The sequence below is a fragment of the Cajanus cajan genome, chromosome 11, assembly GCF_000230855.2.
Source record: "Cajanus cajan strain Asha chromosome 11, NIPB_CcT2T_4, whole genome shotgun sequence".
In the NCBI taxonomy this organism is placed as follows: Eukaryota; Viridiplantae; Streptophyta; class Magnoliopsida; order Fabales; family Fabaceae; genus Cajanus; species Cajanus cajan.
Window position 1 is genome coordinate 13,111,649 of NC_138527.1, and position 16,724 is coordinate 13,128,372.

The 16,724-nt window shown below is 35.3% G+C and overlaps 1 protein-coding gene across 2 annotated transcripts; it reads right to left on the reverse strand.

Annotated features, from left to right (window-relative positions):
- Window positions 1-2,372: 2,372 nt before the first annotated feature.
- On the reverse strand, window positions 2,373-10,935 carry LOC109790525 (acyl-acyl carrier protein thioesterase TE3, chloroplastic). 2 transcript variants are annotated; one of them, XM_020349707.3, is made up of 5 exons: window positions 10,671-10,935; window positions 10,290-10,393; window positions 3,093-3,202; window positions 2,845-2,940; window positions 2,373-2,767 (listed from the first exon to the last, which is right to left on the reverse strand). In XM_020349707.3, the coding sequence occupies exons 1-5, from the start codon at window positions 10,862-10,864 to the stop codon at window positions 2,651-2,653; spliced, it is 621 nt and encodes a 206-aa protein (XP_020205296.1). In that variant the 5' UTR covers window positions 10,865-10,935; the 3' UTR covers window positions 2,373-2,650. The 2 variants fall into 2 exon arrangements, with proteins under 2 accessions (XP_020205296.1, XP_020205297.1); XM_020349708.2 differs by having other exon boundaries at window positions 10,290-10,390; window positions 10,671-10,934.
- Between the last annotated feature and the right edge of the window lie 5,789 nt (window positions 10,936-16,724).

Below are 16,724 nucleotides of genomic sequence, written 5' to 3' on the forward strand. Positions count from 1 at the left end.
TCAAGGACCTTTCGTCTTGTTTTAGTGGTCCCTTGCCTTGTTTGGATGTCCTAGACGAAATTGAGTGTCTACATATCCAAGTCTCACCTATTTTGTACCCGTGTACTTTAATTCCTAGCATTTATTTATATTTCTATCAAGTTGGTATCTTCTACATATTTATCCATCTCTATTTTTCTAAATTTCTTCCAAAGTGACAATGAATAGAATGATGGATTTCCCTGTTGAATTAATTAATTTTCCTTACTTTTATACCTCTAACTTGGATTCATTACATTGCTTCTTGCATTTGCATTACATTATTTGGAAGCTTTTTTTTTAAGCCAACCTATGCTCTTACCTCTGAAATCTCCATCTATTCAATGGATTTTGTCAAATGGTGAGCATTATATAATGCACAAGAAATTTCTTCTAATGTTCTCGCAGTACACTTTAGGGGAATAGTGTTTTTCAAACACTAGTTTCAGATGTTGCGTGCAAGAATTGGATTCTCAGTTTTACTTGATATAGTTGACACCACTAATCCATTTATGGTGTCAATTGGAGATGAAGTTGTGATTCTTGAGGGTGTTTTTGAGTCAAAGCCACGAGGTAAAGAATGACATTTTAAGTTTCTATCCTATTAGTATTGACAAATGTTCTTCCATTGGACCTAAGTTGTTATCCAAAAGGGTATTATTAGAGAAGGTGCAGAGGTGCAAGCCTTACAAAAGGTTGGATAAGGCCAACGTGTGTCCAAACTTGCCAAGCTTAATGATAATAAGGTAGGTTATGTACAAATAAGACAATGCTTAAAAACTTATTTTATATTCCTTAACATGTATCTTAGTAATAAATTTTAATTGCAACTATATTGATATGTTTGTAAAGACATCTTATTCTCAAGTTTATTTCACTCTAATAAGGTGGGTAACCCTTCACCAACCTGTCTTGTCGGCGAAAATCATTTCAAAGAGGCTACCCAACCTCATAATCAAATGTACTAATCTGACTTGGTGGGAAAATCAATACTCCATGCAATAGTTCAAGATACACCTCATGTCCATGAACAAGATAACCTAGCAAAGATAGTAATAAAATAGACTGAAACAAAAAGGAAGAGACTTAGTGATAGAAACTACTATCAATTATGAGTAACAGAAGGAAATAACAAGAGCAGTAGTCCCCAAGCTTAGAAAATAATTCTCTAACCCCACACTATTCTGTTAAAATTTTCATAGTCCCCTCTCTCTTCCCTCCCTTCTATATCCGTATAACCTCTTTCTCCATCACTAACTCTTTTTTTTTGTCCGCCTGAAGAGAGTTACAGGCCTCTCCTATTTTGGACCTACAATTATAAACCTGGATGGGCATAAGAGTAGTGGGACCTGTAGGGATTGGGCTCCTAACACTTTACCATCATCATACGCCACACACACCCATCTTGACACACTATATGTTGTGCGCACAAATACACACACGCACACATATACATACACTCATAGAATAACGAGCATGTCTTATTACACACATATAATAAAGAGCATGTCTTATTGCACATACACACGAACATGCCTTATTATGATGGATGAGAAGGCTAAATAATAGTTTTTACATTAAAGATAAAAAAAGAAAATTAATGGTTGAGATTAAAACTTAATTATATGTGAGTGTCTATAATTTGTTTGTATTTTAAATTAAATGGATATTACATTCATAATATAACAATAATTAATAGTTAAAATTAAAACTTAATTATAAATACTCACATAAAATCTTATATGTGAGTCCTATAATTTGTTTGTATTTTAAATATAATGGTTACATTCATGATATAAAAATAATTAATGGTTGAAATTAAATCTTAATTATAAACACTCACATATATGACCTGTTACGTTGGCACCTGCTGAGGTGGGTTCAGGGGAGTCAAATTTGAACGTTCAACATTGATGTACTTCACAAAGCAATTGAACATAATAGTAACAAATTGATGGACTCTTGTCTAACGCGAGTTTGAACAGAAATAACAAACATTCTCTAAATGTGTGCTTGAATATCTGTTGACAAGTTCTAATCAATTTAAACCGAAAAGCTTGTCTTAAAACAGATGTTTGCTTGCCCAAACATCGAGCACGCCTTTGTTATTGAAATAATCAATGTTCCCGTATCTGGAATTTACCTACGGAAATTTGAGGAGTGCAATCCGCATACAGTAGACTTGAAAGGCTATATTAATAGCTAAAAGCAGTTTGAGCATTTATTTGATCTGGAAACTGCCGTATATAACAACCAGCAAAATGCTTATTATTGAACAAACTCGGCATCAATTCCCACACAGAACACTTTGTCAGAGGCACGACAAACTAAGGATAAGAGACATGGAAGAATGCTTCAAGCATGTAATTCCTTCCTCCTTTCTCACTTAAATGAGGGCCCAAAGAATCAGAAAAACAAGAAAAATTAAAAGAGTACATTCGTTCTTTTTGAGCACCATGAATTTAATATTCTAATAGTTCAAGACTAGGATTCTTTTTTGGGCATAATTGACGGCATTCATTACATAGATGTATTCCCCACCCACAAGCCAAAATGAAGGAAAGTATATAAATAATTACCTTTCACAATGTTTCATTATTAACCAAAATGCTATAGTCATCTGGCAACTGAATTAAGAGTCCTCAATTCGAATAAACCTTACAAATTTTGACTTCATCTCTGCTGGAATTCGTACGGGACGGTAGTTTTTGTCAAGCCACACTGCTGTGGCCTTGGCTTCCAAAATAGGCTGCCACCAATTCACCAAATATCAACAAATATTCTCAAATATGGGAAAAGAATAAGACATGAGCAGTGGAGATGGACCTCTTGGCTTGGAAGCTTAAAGATGAAGTGATCAAAGTATAATCGAGCAGCTGAAGATCCAGAAATCTTAACCCTTACAACAAATTTGTCTCCACTCTGGTTGCATGTTCTTAAAATGAGAACAAATATTGGCAAACAGAACTAACTTATGCAGGACATCATATCCTTTTAGTGTACTAAGATGCATTACGAGTTTATTTACACTATCCTACTAAACAGAAATAACACGCAAGACTGGAGAGGCTTACTCTAAGAGGTGCAAGGAATTTGAACGATAATTCTGTCACAGCCAATGCATCACCACTCCGAGCCACAGCATCACAGTTAATACCAATGCTTTCCAAGAGTTCATGACGACCTTATGAAAATATATATGGCAAGAAATCAAGTTATACATCTAAAATGGAAAGTATGGCTTTTAATTTCCACAAATGTATTATGGTGATAATTTTAAAAGTTTGGAGATCATTCAACACAATACATTTCGATTCAGTATCCTGATTATAACAATAATAAATGCTCAAATACCAAAACAGAGATCAAGAAAAGGGGGGAAATATCTCCAAGCATACGCAAGATAAAAAATACTATATGTACAATTAGAGAAACAAATAGAACTTAGTAACTTACTGATGTTATGAAACATTAGATTACATCTAAGTTTGAATAGAAAAGCTTCAATTTTTAATGTAAAAAACTGCAGAAGGCAGTGAAATAATTGTATCTGTGAGAATGCTCTTTCAGCAAGATGCAATTCTGGGGGAACATGCATCTAACTGCATGTGACTTCTAATAATGTTTTGCCTGGAAACTGCATTATTCCCTGATGAATGTATGTTCTAATTTCTTTTTCCCTTGCTCTTTGGTTTCATTTGCAACCAAATTTAGAACGTTTTTCAATGAAATTCCTTCATTATACGACTATTAAAGTCTACATTTTCTTTATCAGGAAACGAAATGAAAGGTTACAAAAAAAATTATCATACGAAAGTGCTAGTCTGGTCATGTGTTTTACCTTCATAATTTTCTTACTCCAAAATATCAAATCTGGACTGCAATAATTTAAATTAAAGTTGTTAAGAACATAAATCAAAATATAAACCTGTAGCCCTAACAAAGAGATTAATATCTCAAAGAATTCAAGTTTGATATACCTAGAAAGGTAGACAATAACTGTTGTTAAAGCCACCAACTTATCACATCATGCAGGTCGGCTGAAGGGTAAGGCTACTTATAAGTTCAAACTTTAGCCCACCAACTAAAAATTATTGGCTATTAGATATTGTAAAGCAAAAAATGGCAACATATGATGGTAAAAAGGCCCAACATTTAGTTCTTTATACCAAGTACAAAAGTCCATCTTAAATTTTACTTTAGATCTCCATCATTGTTGGGACAGCCTTGCATCATGATCTTTGTTGTACACATTATACCATTTATTTGTAGTTCTAGGAATTAAACAAGAATTCGAAGAGCATAGAGAAAAGAGGGAACTTTACGGATGAAAAGGTCCCGAACAATTTCCTTGAGATTTTCAAAGAGTTACAAAAGTGATTATTACCAATAAGAAAAATTGTCTTCTAATATATTAGTTAACTTCCTACTTATAGCTAACTAACTAACCGAACAGTTTTCTTCTCTAATTGGAATTGAACAATTTAATGTCCTAATTGAATGACACGTGTACAAAGATCCAACCCCTCACTATATATGTTTTATTTCATATCAATGCCCCTCCCTTGGAAACATCGTTGACCTCAAGGATGGAATGCCGGGTATTTCTGCCACAAATCATAGTAGAACTCCCAAGTTGCATCCTCCTGAAGTTGATGTTTCCACTTGACCAAAACTTTAATTACTGCAGCTCCTTTACTTTTTACAGTCATTCTATCTAAAATGGCCTCAGGTTCCCTTCCAGCAAATGCTTCTTCAGTTTAATAGGGTAGATTGGTTGAGGTTACCGCATCTCCAACATGTTTTTTAAGCTGTGATACATGAAATACATTGTGGACCCTAGAATAATCAGAAAGTTCCAATTTTTAAGCTATTGCCCCAATACAATCAATGATTCTGTATGGGCCAAAGTACTTGGGGCTACTCTTAGCATTGCTTCTATGAGCAACAGAAACTTGCCTATAGGGGTGTAGTTTAACATAAACCATATTAACAATCTAGTACTTCTAGTTTGATATATGCTCGTCAGCTAGCTGCTTCGTCCTTTCCTGAGCTCTCTTTAAGTGGAACTTGATCACTTTCAGCATTTCCTCCCATTTTGTAAGACTTCTGTCCACTAGCTCCACCTTGGATTCCCCTAGAAGGTATGGAAAATAGGAAGGAGGGGGTTGCTTATACACTATCTCATAAGGTGTTGCTCTAGTAGCAGTATGATAAGTAGTATTATACCACCACTTAGCCAAAGGCAACCACTTGAACCAGTTTTGTGGTGAATTAGCACACATACATCTCAAATAAGTCTCAAGGCATGTGTTAACCACCTTAGACTGTCCATCAGTTTGAGGGTGCTAGCTTGTGAAAGCTGAACCTGAACCCCTTGAAATGACATAAGGTCTTGCCAAAAATGACTCACAAACACAAGATCCCTATCGCTGGTTATGGTGTCTGGAAACCTATGTAGCTTAAACACATTACACGAGAAGGATTGAGCTACATCCTTAGCAAAATAAGAATGTGACAAAGCCATGAAGTGAACAGCCTTGCTCAATCTGTCCACCACTACAAAAATTACCTGCTTGCCATAAGATCTAGGCAAACCCTCTATAAAGTCCATAGTGATTTGTTGCTAGACATGTTCAAGGAAAGGTAAAGGCTGCATCAGTCCAGGACAGGCAGAAGTATCATACTTACACTGTTGACAAATAGAATAATCTTGAATGAAATGCTTAATATCACTGATTAATCCCTTCCAATAAACCACAGCTTTTACTTTCTTCATGGTTGCACTAATCCCTGAATGCCCACCAGCAATAGATGCATGTAACTACTGTAGAAGATCCTTTCTTAGGACAAAATCATTCCCTACCACCAGCTTCCATTTCCTTCTCAATTCCCCATTTTGCCAAATCTAGTGCTTATGAGGAGCTAAGTTTCCCTGAACTTCCTTGATTAACTTCTGCAAATTCAAGTCAGCAACCCAAGATTGATGGATTCTATCCAACATGTCAGATTGTAACTAAAGAGTAGTCAAACTATTATATTCAACCACATTAATCCTAGAGACAACATCAGCCACCACATTATCCTGGCCCTTCCTATATTCAATGGAGAAATCAAACTCCATAAGCTTTACTAACCATTGTTGCTGAAAGTCCATGGTCCACCTTTGATCCATGATATACTTGAGACTGTAATAGTCAATTTTCACAATAAAATGCCTAATTTGAAGGTAGTGCCTTTATTTCTAAACTACAAAAACCACAGCAAGCAACTCTTTCTCATAAGTTGATATCGACTGTTGTTGCATATTCAAGTTTCTACTGATATATGCAATAATGGGATGATTGTCTTGCATCAAAACTGCACCAATCCCACACCTTGAAGCATCCACCTCTACCACAAAAATCATGGAGAAATCAGGGAGTGCTAGAACTGTTGTCCTACTTAACAACTCCTTAAGCTTCTAAAATGCTTGTTTAGCATTTTCAGTCAATACAAAATTATCTTTTCTCAGCATATTAGTTAATGGCTTGGCTATAATTCCATAACCCTCTACAAACCTTCTGTAATAACCTGCTAACCCGAAAATCCTCTTAGCTGCTTGAGAGATTGGGGCAAAGGCCACTTAACTATAGCCTCAATTTCACTGGTGTTTGTAGAAACTCCTTCACCAAAAATAAAATGTCCCAAGGAGTCCATTCTTTGTACAGCAAAATAGCACTTTGATCTCCATGCAAATAAGGAATTAATCATGAGAGTAACAAGTACTTTCCTCAAATGTTCTAAATGATCTATCAAATTCCTATTATAGATGAGAATGTCATCAAAGAAAACTGGTAGAAATTTTCTCAAAAAATGCTGAAACACTATATTCATGAGACCCTAGAAAGTAGTGGGAGCCTTTGTGAGGCCAAAGGGCATCACCACGTACTCATAGTGCCCTCCATGCGTTTTGAATGTTGTCTTACACACATTTGCAGGGTCCATCCTCACCTGATTATAGCCAGCCCTCAAATCAATTTTGGAGAAGACCATAGACCCATTCAACTCATCTAACAAGTCATCTACTAAGGGAGTTGGAAACTTGTTCTTCACAGTACCCTTGTTCAAGTCACTGTAATCCACACATAGCCTCCAAGATCCATCTTTCTTTCCCACTTACACCACCGAACTTGCATAGGGACTACTGTTGTCTTGAATAACTCCAGACATCAAATATTCCTAGACAAGCTTGTCAATGATATCTTCCAAATTCTTAGCATACCGATAAGGTCTTTTATTCACTAGGTTGGCTTCTTGAATCAAGGGAATCTTATGATCATGCCCAGACCTAAATGGTGGTAATTGAGATGATTCTTGAAACACATCCTCAAATTCATGCAACAACTGTTCCACTTTTACTGGTAGGGCGGGTTGCTTAGCATGAATAGTCAAGGATTACAGTAAACTATCGTCACCGGTGTAAAGCTGCATCATGGATAGATGGACTCCCTTAGCCAAAGCCTTGTTCAATCATTGCTTCTTTGCAATTTTCACACTATTTGATGTTGCTACTCTCAACTCAGACCTTTTTCCCTAAGCCTCAAACTTCATAGTTAGCTTCTCCAAGTTCCAATTGATGTCTCCTAATGTTACCAACCCCTCAATTCCTAACACTAAGTCACAACAACCTAAAGGAAGCAGCAACATGTCTGATGTAAAGGTTGTTTGTTGTATAGTCCAACTGAAATTCTTGACTATTGAAGAGATCTTAAGCTTAGAACCATCTACTACAACCACGTTATTAGGTTGTAATTCCTCAATTCTACAACAATACTTCTTAGCAATTTTTACATCTGAGAAGTTATGTGTACTGCCACTGTCGATCAATATATGAAAGGGTCTTTTTCGATGATACCTTGTAACCCTCATAGTTCTAAATCCAACCACACCTGTTAAAGCATTTACTAATATTTGGGGTTCTGAGTTCCCTGGGTTCACACTTAAAGCTGTAATAATATCCTCCTTTTCATCCATTTCTAAAACATGAAGTTGGAGCTCCTTATGAGATAAGTTGTGCTCTACTGAATATGCCTCATTCCATAAATAGCAGAGCCCTTTGGACCTCCTCGAAAGACTAGGTTCTAGTACCTATAGACACCAGATTTTGTCTGAGCTACTCTTACTAGGGTTAGGAGACCTCTAGAATGAGAAGAGCATCCCTTGAGGGCCCAATAAGGCGCAAAAACGGACCAAGACAGAACCCAAGAGGCCCAAAAGACACCATTACACAAAAAACCCTAATTTTGGTGTCGAACAACCGTTCCCAACAAGAAATTTGAACTAAACCCTAGTCCGGGAACGACCATTCCCATTAGGCATTTCATGTGTTATTTTGAGGCGCGAAATGACCGTTCCAGTGTTAGGAACGGACGTTCCCTATCCCTGGGCACCTAGAAAAGTATATTCAGGGCTCATTCTTCCACACACCTCACACCTGGCACAGACACCAGTCAAATTTGACTACCCCCCTCTCTTTGTAAATTTCTGAGTGAGTGAGATTTTTTGTAGAGGGAAAGGCTACTAAAACGCGCCTTTGTACGCATTCTTGAAGATATTTCTATTAAGGTTTGCTTCAAAGGTTTTTAATTCTCTCTCTTCTTCCTCTTCCCTTTTATTTGCTTTATTAACAACACCATTCCCATACAATAAATAAATAAATAATCATGTAGATAATAAGCATTTGTCTTATAAATAAAATGTGACATAAATTATTGTATGCTTAACGGGGTAAAGACTTAATTATTATTTTTATTATGCTAAATTTATCATAGGGTACCGAGTTAGGGTGCTGTGGGGTGCCTAATACCTTTCCCACACGTAACTAACCCCGAACCTGATTCTGGCTATGAAGGCCGTAATTAATTTTTGAAAAAACTTTTCTTTAAGCATTACAAAGCTGGTGAGATTTTCAAAATAATGTTGAAACCATCTGTGAACAGGATTGAAATTTTTTGGGTTCCGAAAGTACCCTTTTTCTGAACTTTTCCTTGTACATTAGTCTAAACCTATGAGGGGTTAGCAGCCTCATACATTTTTGCTAAGACAAAAGCTCTTCGAACTATAGATGGCTGAAACATGCGAACCATCATTTGTACATCCTTCTTGAGACCTCCAATAAAGCAACTCAAGGTTTACTCCTCTGACAGATTCAATCTTGTGATAATTGAATCAAATTCCTCATGATAGTCACATACAAAATGTTTCTGCCTCAACCTCATTAAATCTGCCATGGGATCATCACAAATGTCACCAAAACATTCAATCAATAGCATAGTGTAATCACCCCAAGATAACAAAGACAAAGCAGGGAAAAAGTTTGCAAGAATCGCGTGCTATTACAAAACACAATTCTCCAAATGAACAATAGCAAGTTTCACCTTGAATTCCTCAGTTGTATTATCGATCAGGAAGTAATTATCACATTGATATATCCATTAATTAACGTTTTCCCCATTAAAGCGAGGAAAATCAATCCTAGCTAACCTAGTTCCAAGATTGCAACGCTCGCCCCTCAGGTTATAATTTGCATTCTGATTACGATTATCTTCCTCAAACTATTGTTTCAACAATTCTTGCATCGCTTCTTTGATAGATGTTCTTAATGTTTGTTTGAGCGACCTCGCCAGCTCTGTGAACCAAGAATCCATGCGTACCGAGAGACATTCTTCAATATCCTTCAACACTTAGAATATGATACCAGCTCCATGAACCAAGAATCCATTACGAGTAGCATCCACCATAGCCAAGAACTCTGAATGGATAGTACAAACCGATACCACTTGTTATGAATATTTGTAGTTCTAGGAATTAAACAAGAATTCGAAGAACATAGAGAAAAGAGGGACAAAAGTGATTATTACCAATATGAAAATTTGTCTTCTAATCAATTAGTTAATTTCCTACTTATAGCTAGCTAACTAACCGAAGAGTTTTCTTTCCTAATTGGAATTGAGCAATTTAATATCCTAACTGAATGACACGTGTACAAAGATCCAGCCCCTCACTATATATGTTATATTTCATATCATACCATGTCAAAACTTCGTATTCGTTTGGACTGTAGACATTTTAAAATTAACATCTACTTTCTCGCATAATTTACACGAGATACATACCCATGCAAAGCAAACGATTTTCTGTAACATCCTCAGCAAGAAATAATCTCTACAAGAAAACATTGATTCATTCTCACTGGCATAATCTACAAGTAGCAGCTGATGAGGTCTCACCGTGCTGACAATAACTTGCATAAACTGCATTGTTGACCACACCATACTGATCCAACTCGTAATCGCGCACTTTCAGTTCGACATCAAAGAACCCACTCATTCTGCTATATCACAAACAAGTGTGGGTTTGTAACAAGAAAAGTATTTGCTATGCAGTATGAAGATTCAACAAATTAACCTTAAATTGAGAAAGAACAATAAGTTTAAAAAGAGAGAAGCTCGAATGAAAATTGCAAACATCACAGGTAAAGACATGGAAATTAAACGTAGTTTGTTGTGGGAACCGTCAATTGCACAAAATGGAGACCCTATTTCAAGTTGAGAATTTAACATCACAAGGTACCGAGTTTGAAGCACAAAAGAAGAAAAATGTGTATGTACCCTTTTCCCCCTCTGAGATCGAAGAGTGATGCAGAGGCGCTGGAATTCACCGGGAGAACTGATCGAAGAGACGCCAGTTTAACCCGCCGCCGGGGAAAAGGAAAAGAAGGAGATTGGCGCAGGAGGCGACACGACGTCGTATTCAGGAATAATGGCGATGGCAATTTCATCGTAGGAGCAGGGTTTGAGAACATTTTTTTCTATGGTGCAACAGCATTGTGATTGTAGGCGTTATAATCCATGTTTTCTACCCCAACTATCTGCTGCGTCTAACATTTTGTTTTTAACTATACTATTGGTTAAGCCACCAATTGTGTCACAAAATTTTGGAATATTTTCTTTTTTGTTGTATTTTTTTTTTTCTTTCAAATTATCACTCATTTTCTTATCTTTGTTTAAAAGGAACTACCATTTTATATGTTAAATGTTTATTGTATATGATTAAAATTTATATATTATTATATATAAATAATATTATATTTAAATGTATAGTTATATTTAAAATTTATATAAATAAATATTTTTAAAATATAAATTATATTTTAGATTTTAGATGAATATTAAAAATAATATATTTATTTGTCTTAAATATAAAATATTATTTATATATTTAAAATATCTAGTTATCCTAACTTTAAATATGTTTTACATAATTAAATCTAGTATTTATTTATATATAAATTATTATAAATTTTAGTTATATGTAATAATAAATTTTTAGAGTGTGAAATGTAAAGGCTAAAATACTAGTTCGTAAATAAATATGATAAATAAATAATTGAATTAGATAAGAACTTATAAGAATTTCAGAAGAAAAAAAAATCTTTCATTAAAGAATAGCCCTTGAAATGTTTTCATGCAAGATAGTGGTTCACATTTAATATATAGATATTGATTATTATAAATTTTAGTTAAATATAATAATAAATATTTGGCTTGTGAAATTGATAGGCTAAAATACTAGTCCATGAATAAATATGATAAATAAGAATTGAATTAGATAAAAAGTTATAAGAATTTCTAAAAACTTTTGGTTGAAAATTTGTTCTAAAAAAATATTTTCATACAAGATAGTATAATAACAAATATTTAGCCTGTGAAATGTACATGCTAAAATAATATTTCATAAATACATATGATAAATAAATAATTGAATCAGGTACAAAGTTATAAGAATTCCTAAAAATTCTTACATTGAAAAATAATCCATAAAAACGCTTTAGCCTAAGTTAATCATTCGCATTTAATATATAAAAATTGATGATTTGATAATTTATTTTAAAATATTAAAATTTAGTTCATAGCTCTAGGGTATAACATTTGGCACCCATTTTCATAAAAGATAAAATAAGTATTTATTAATAATTTTGAGTTTTTTATTTTAGTAACAAGGGTTGTTTAACATTTGTTTTAATTATTTAATATATTTTAGAATATGATATATATGATATTTTATAGTATAATATTTTATTAAGAAGGGAAAGAATTTGTAACTTGGGTTAATATGTTTTAGCTAGAAGGTTAAAGGGATAATAGGATTTTCCTTTAAAGAGAAGATTTTTTTCTTATGCCTTTATTTTCACATATGTGCTTTCGAGCTTAGAGAACAAAAACACGAAGAAAATCACCTCAAAGTTGTGCATCCGTCATCTAGAGCATATCCATGTAAGGGGAAAGGGAATAAGAAACCTCGTTCTAAGTGTTGGTTTGTATGTCGGCTAGTGGGACTGACCCTCAATCTTATGTATGTTGTTTGTTTATGTATGAGGGATTTCCCCTAATGCTTTTGTTTTTCTCCCTATTCTTGATGGGCTCCTTCCTTCCATGGTGTGTTCTTTGGCTTCAAAGGAGGAGCTCCCTCTTTCTCCACGATCTAGGAAGAAGGATGATGGCTGGATGTTCCTCAAGGGTGGTGGGAAACAATATTGAAGGGTGGAGATGAAGGTGGGCGAAAATGGAGGTGGGAAGGTGGAAGGTGTTTTTGGTACTCTTGGCTAGCTCTCTCCACCAAGGGTTGGTGGAGGCCACTCAAGGGAAACTCAAACTCTTTAGGGTAGAGAGGAGAGGAGGTTAGGCATGAGGACCCTAGGAGACTAAGGAAGGATTTTGAGGCACAAAGGCTCACTCAAAATGCATATATTCCAAAGTGGGTACAAGGTGGAGGGACTAGAGTACTTATAGAGAGAGAAGAGCATCCTAGGGTTTCTTGGGAGCATTTGGCCAAAAATTTCAAGCCCAAATGCATCCTAAATGAACCCTAGATGCAACCCAAGTGAAATGGCTCTCATCTCTCTGAAAAGACTAAAGTACCCTTAGTCATAGAAAATGAAAGAAATGGACTTTTGACCTTACTAGTCAAGGTTAAGTCCCTAAATAAATCCTAAGACTAATTTTGCCCCATAATACAAAGGCTAAATAAAAATACAAAATAAAATCATAATATCTAATGTACCCCAAAATACAAGGGCAAAATAAGAAAGTAAAGCAACAAGCTAATGAAAGAGCCCAAAATCCACAAAAATGATGATCATGGCTTTTGGTGTGGTGTGTTCTTCATCTTCCTCTACTCTCCTAGCCATGGACCTTGTGATAGGCCCTATATGATGTCTCAAGGATGGTCCTCCATCAATTCTTCTTACTCATAATTAACGGCATAAATTGTCCAAATCTATGAGTAATTTTATGTTTTGGATGATAATTATATGATTTAAGGTCTTGTGGGTTCCCATAGGAAACCCTAAGGGGACTTGATGTGATTTTGAGTAAAGATATTGGTTATATGTGTAAATTGGGTGATATGAATGTTAATTGCTTGCTATAGGTCAGTAGACACCTAATTTTCTTCGGACCAGTAAATTGAGAAATAAACTTCTATTTTGTGAAGAAAAGGAGCTCACAAGCAGGGAACCAATAGAAGATGACATCAGGAGGCCTAAAGCACAACAAAAGCTGATTTAGTAGCCTAGAACGGGTTGTTCCCAAGCCAGAAGTGCCTGTTCCCAAACTAGAACGGGTTGTTCCCAAGCTGGAAGGGCATGTTCCCAAATTGTAACGTGTAGTTCTTAAAGTGGAACGACCATTCTAGACTACTAAAAAAGGCCTAAAACCCTAGTCTGGAACGGGCCGTTCCAGCACAAGAAGTTATGTCTTAAACTCAACTCTGGAACGGGCCGTTCTGATATAAGAACGGGCCGTTCCAGATACGAAATTAACGTATAACGAAGGGGTCCAAAATGGCCATTCCGGATCTGGAACGGGCCGTTTTGGCCACTTTTGATGTCTATAAATAGCAAACTCAGGCACTACTCCAGGGGCCAGAAAATTCGTATAGAACTCCATATATAGCTCAAAATCTCTCTCCCTCTCCCTCTGTTTTGTATTTCTTGAGATTTGTGAGGTATTTGTGTAGTGTAAAAGGTTGCCACAAAGCACCTAAAATCTCTATAATTGAAGATCTAATAAAGCTTGCTACGAGGTATTGTTCATCAATCTCTTGCTCCATCTTTTACTTCTTTTTATTTTAAATATCTTTATAATAAAAGCAACCGTGTAGACATTTTAGGATCAATCATGTAATTTAAATTTCACGTATTTAAATAACTATTAATAAAGGGGATTAAACATTTAACTTATTAATTCTTACTATGCTAACTTCATCATAAGAGTACCAATCAAGAGCATTGTAGGGGTGCTTAATACCTTCCCTATATGTAACCGACCCCCGAACCCAATTCTGGTTACACTACAAGAAAATGACGATTTTGTGACGGTTATATGGCCTACATTGCGACGGTTAGAACTGCCGCAAAGACAACATTGCGACGGTTTGGGAACCGTCGCAGAATTGTCCGTCACAAGGGAATTTTGCGACGGTTATCAGAACGGTTGCACAAACCGTCGCAAAATTGGAATTGCGACCCCTGAAGCACCCGACACACTAACTGCCTCTATATTAACATTGCGACCCTTTCATCAACTGTCGCACCAACTGCCTCTAAATTAATATTACGACCTTTTTTTACTCGTTGGAAATTATAATTTTTTTTAATTTTAATAAATTTATTAATGTAACAATCCTCATATTTGGCCTCTCAAGGATTCTATTTCACTGTTTAGCATGTTTTATCCTTACTTGTGCAATTTCTGGGAAACTTCCTAGAAGGTCACCTGTAAGACCCTAATTTTCAAAAAGTTTATTATTATTATTATTATTATTATATGGTATTTGGTCATAATTATTTTAATAATTAAAGAGGAATATTATTTTGTACGTTTTAAATAATTATTGTTTTGGACAATTATTTTGTACGTATTAAATAAGTATTTTTATTAGCATTTTGAATAAATGTTTATATGTTTTAAGAGAAGGTTGATTCTATATGATATTTTGTTATTGAAATTATATTATTGTATTTTGGGTCAGAAATATATTATTATTATAGAGGAAAAATATTTTATAATATACATGTATTTATTTTATTTAATTATTTTGAGGAAAAAGAGAAGTGGGTTAGAAGAGAAGGAAAATGGGTTGGGTTGACTCAGCCCAATGGATTAATTTTAAGAAAGGAGTCGGGTAGCATTAACCCTATCTGCCTCATTTGCGTTCTAAAGGGTTAGGAAAAAAAAGGAGAAACAAAGAGCTCTAAGGAAGAGTACTTAGGAAGGATCACACCAAGACATTCGTCTTCTGCTCATCCAGGTATGAATATTTCTGTTTTGCCTTCTGATTACTTTGCTGTGTTCCTTGTTGGATGTGATGCATGAGTATGTGGTTAATTTTGAAAATGAATATGTTTTTATATGAATTAGAGTGCTCTATGGGTTCCTACGGGAAACCCTATGAGAAAACGGGCAAAATATGAATATTTTCTATTTTTCCTTCTGATTGTTCTGTTGTGTTCCTTGTTGAATGTGATGTATAAGTATGTGATTAATTTTGAAATAAAGATGTTTCGATATGAATTAGAATGCTCTATGAGTTCCTACGGGAAACCCTATGATAAAACAGGAAAAATATGAATATTTTCTATTTTGCTTTCTGAATGTTCTGTTGCGTTCCTATTGTGATGTAGAGTGTAAATATGTATTTGATTTCAAAATTAGATAAGTTTTTATATGAATTAGAGTGTTTTGTGGGTTCCTGTGCGAAACCCTAAGAGGAATAATTATAAGAATGACTATGTGAAATATGAACACATGATGATGAGACATGATGTGAATGAAATATGCTACTGTGAAAATTGTGAATATCCTATGATGATGTGCTATGATGATGTGATATGATGATGTGACATGGTGACGAGACATGATGACGAGACATGAGGATGAGACATGACGATATTATATGAGGATGAGACATGATAATGTGATATGAGAATGCATAGGGTTTTGAATGACATGCATCATTTGCATTTATGAGCTAACAAGGTGTACCTTAGGGGCACTGGTGATGTAACAAGCTAACAAGGTGTACCTTAGGGGCACTGGTGATATAACAAGATAACAGGTGTACCTTATGGTCACTGGTGACGTAACAAGCTAACAAGGTGTACCTTAGGGTCACTGGTGATGTAACAAGCTAACAAGGTGTACGTACCTTAGGGTCACTAGTGATGTAACAAGCTAACAAGGTGTACCTTAGGGCCATCGGTGATGTAACAGGCTAACAAGGTGTACCTTGGGTCACCAATGATGAAATGATGAGATATGTGATGAGACACGTGATTGGCGCCACATGCATTTATGAGTCGAGTCCATGATATCATTGCATGATAAATGAGTATACATGTGATACTGATTATATATGTGTATTATTTATATGTGATTGGTGTTTATGACTTGTAATATGTTTGTTGTGTGTGTGTGCTATCTAACCTTTATTTCTACACCTGAACCTGAGTGAGATATTTCTCACTCCCTTGTTGTTATTTGTCTGTGTTTAAATTGTGTTGCAGGTGATCATCAACATGAGGATGTTGGTGATGAGGTTTAGGCTTCAGTTGGGATGCTCTGATAGGATATGTGACATCGGGACATAGCTAGGCTTAGTTT

Excerpts from the sequence above, each read along its gene's own strand:
- LOC109790525 (XM_020349707.3), bottom strand. The coding sequence starts at position 10,864 with ATGTTCTCAAACCCTGCTCCTACGATGAAATTGCCATCGCCATTATTC. Across the intron at positions 3,203-10,289 it reads TGCAAGTTATTGTCAGCACG|GTCGTCATGAACTCTTGGAA; the intron begins GTGAGACCTCAT and ends TATTTTCATAAG. Across the intron at positions 2,941-3,092 it reads AATTCCTTGCACCTCTTAGA|AGTGGAGACAAATTTGTTGT; the intron begins GTAAGCCTCTCC and ends ACATGCAACCAG.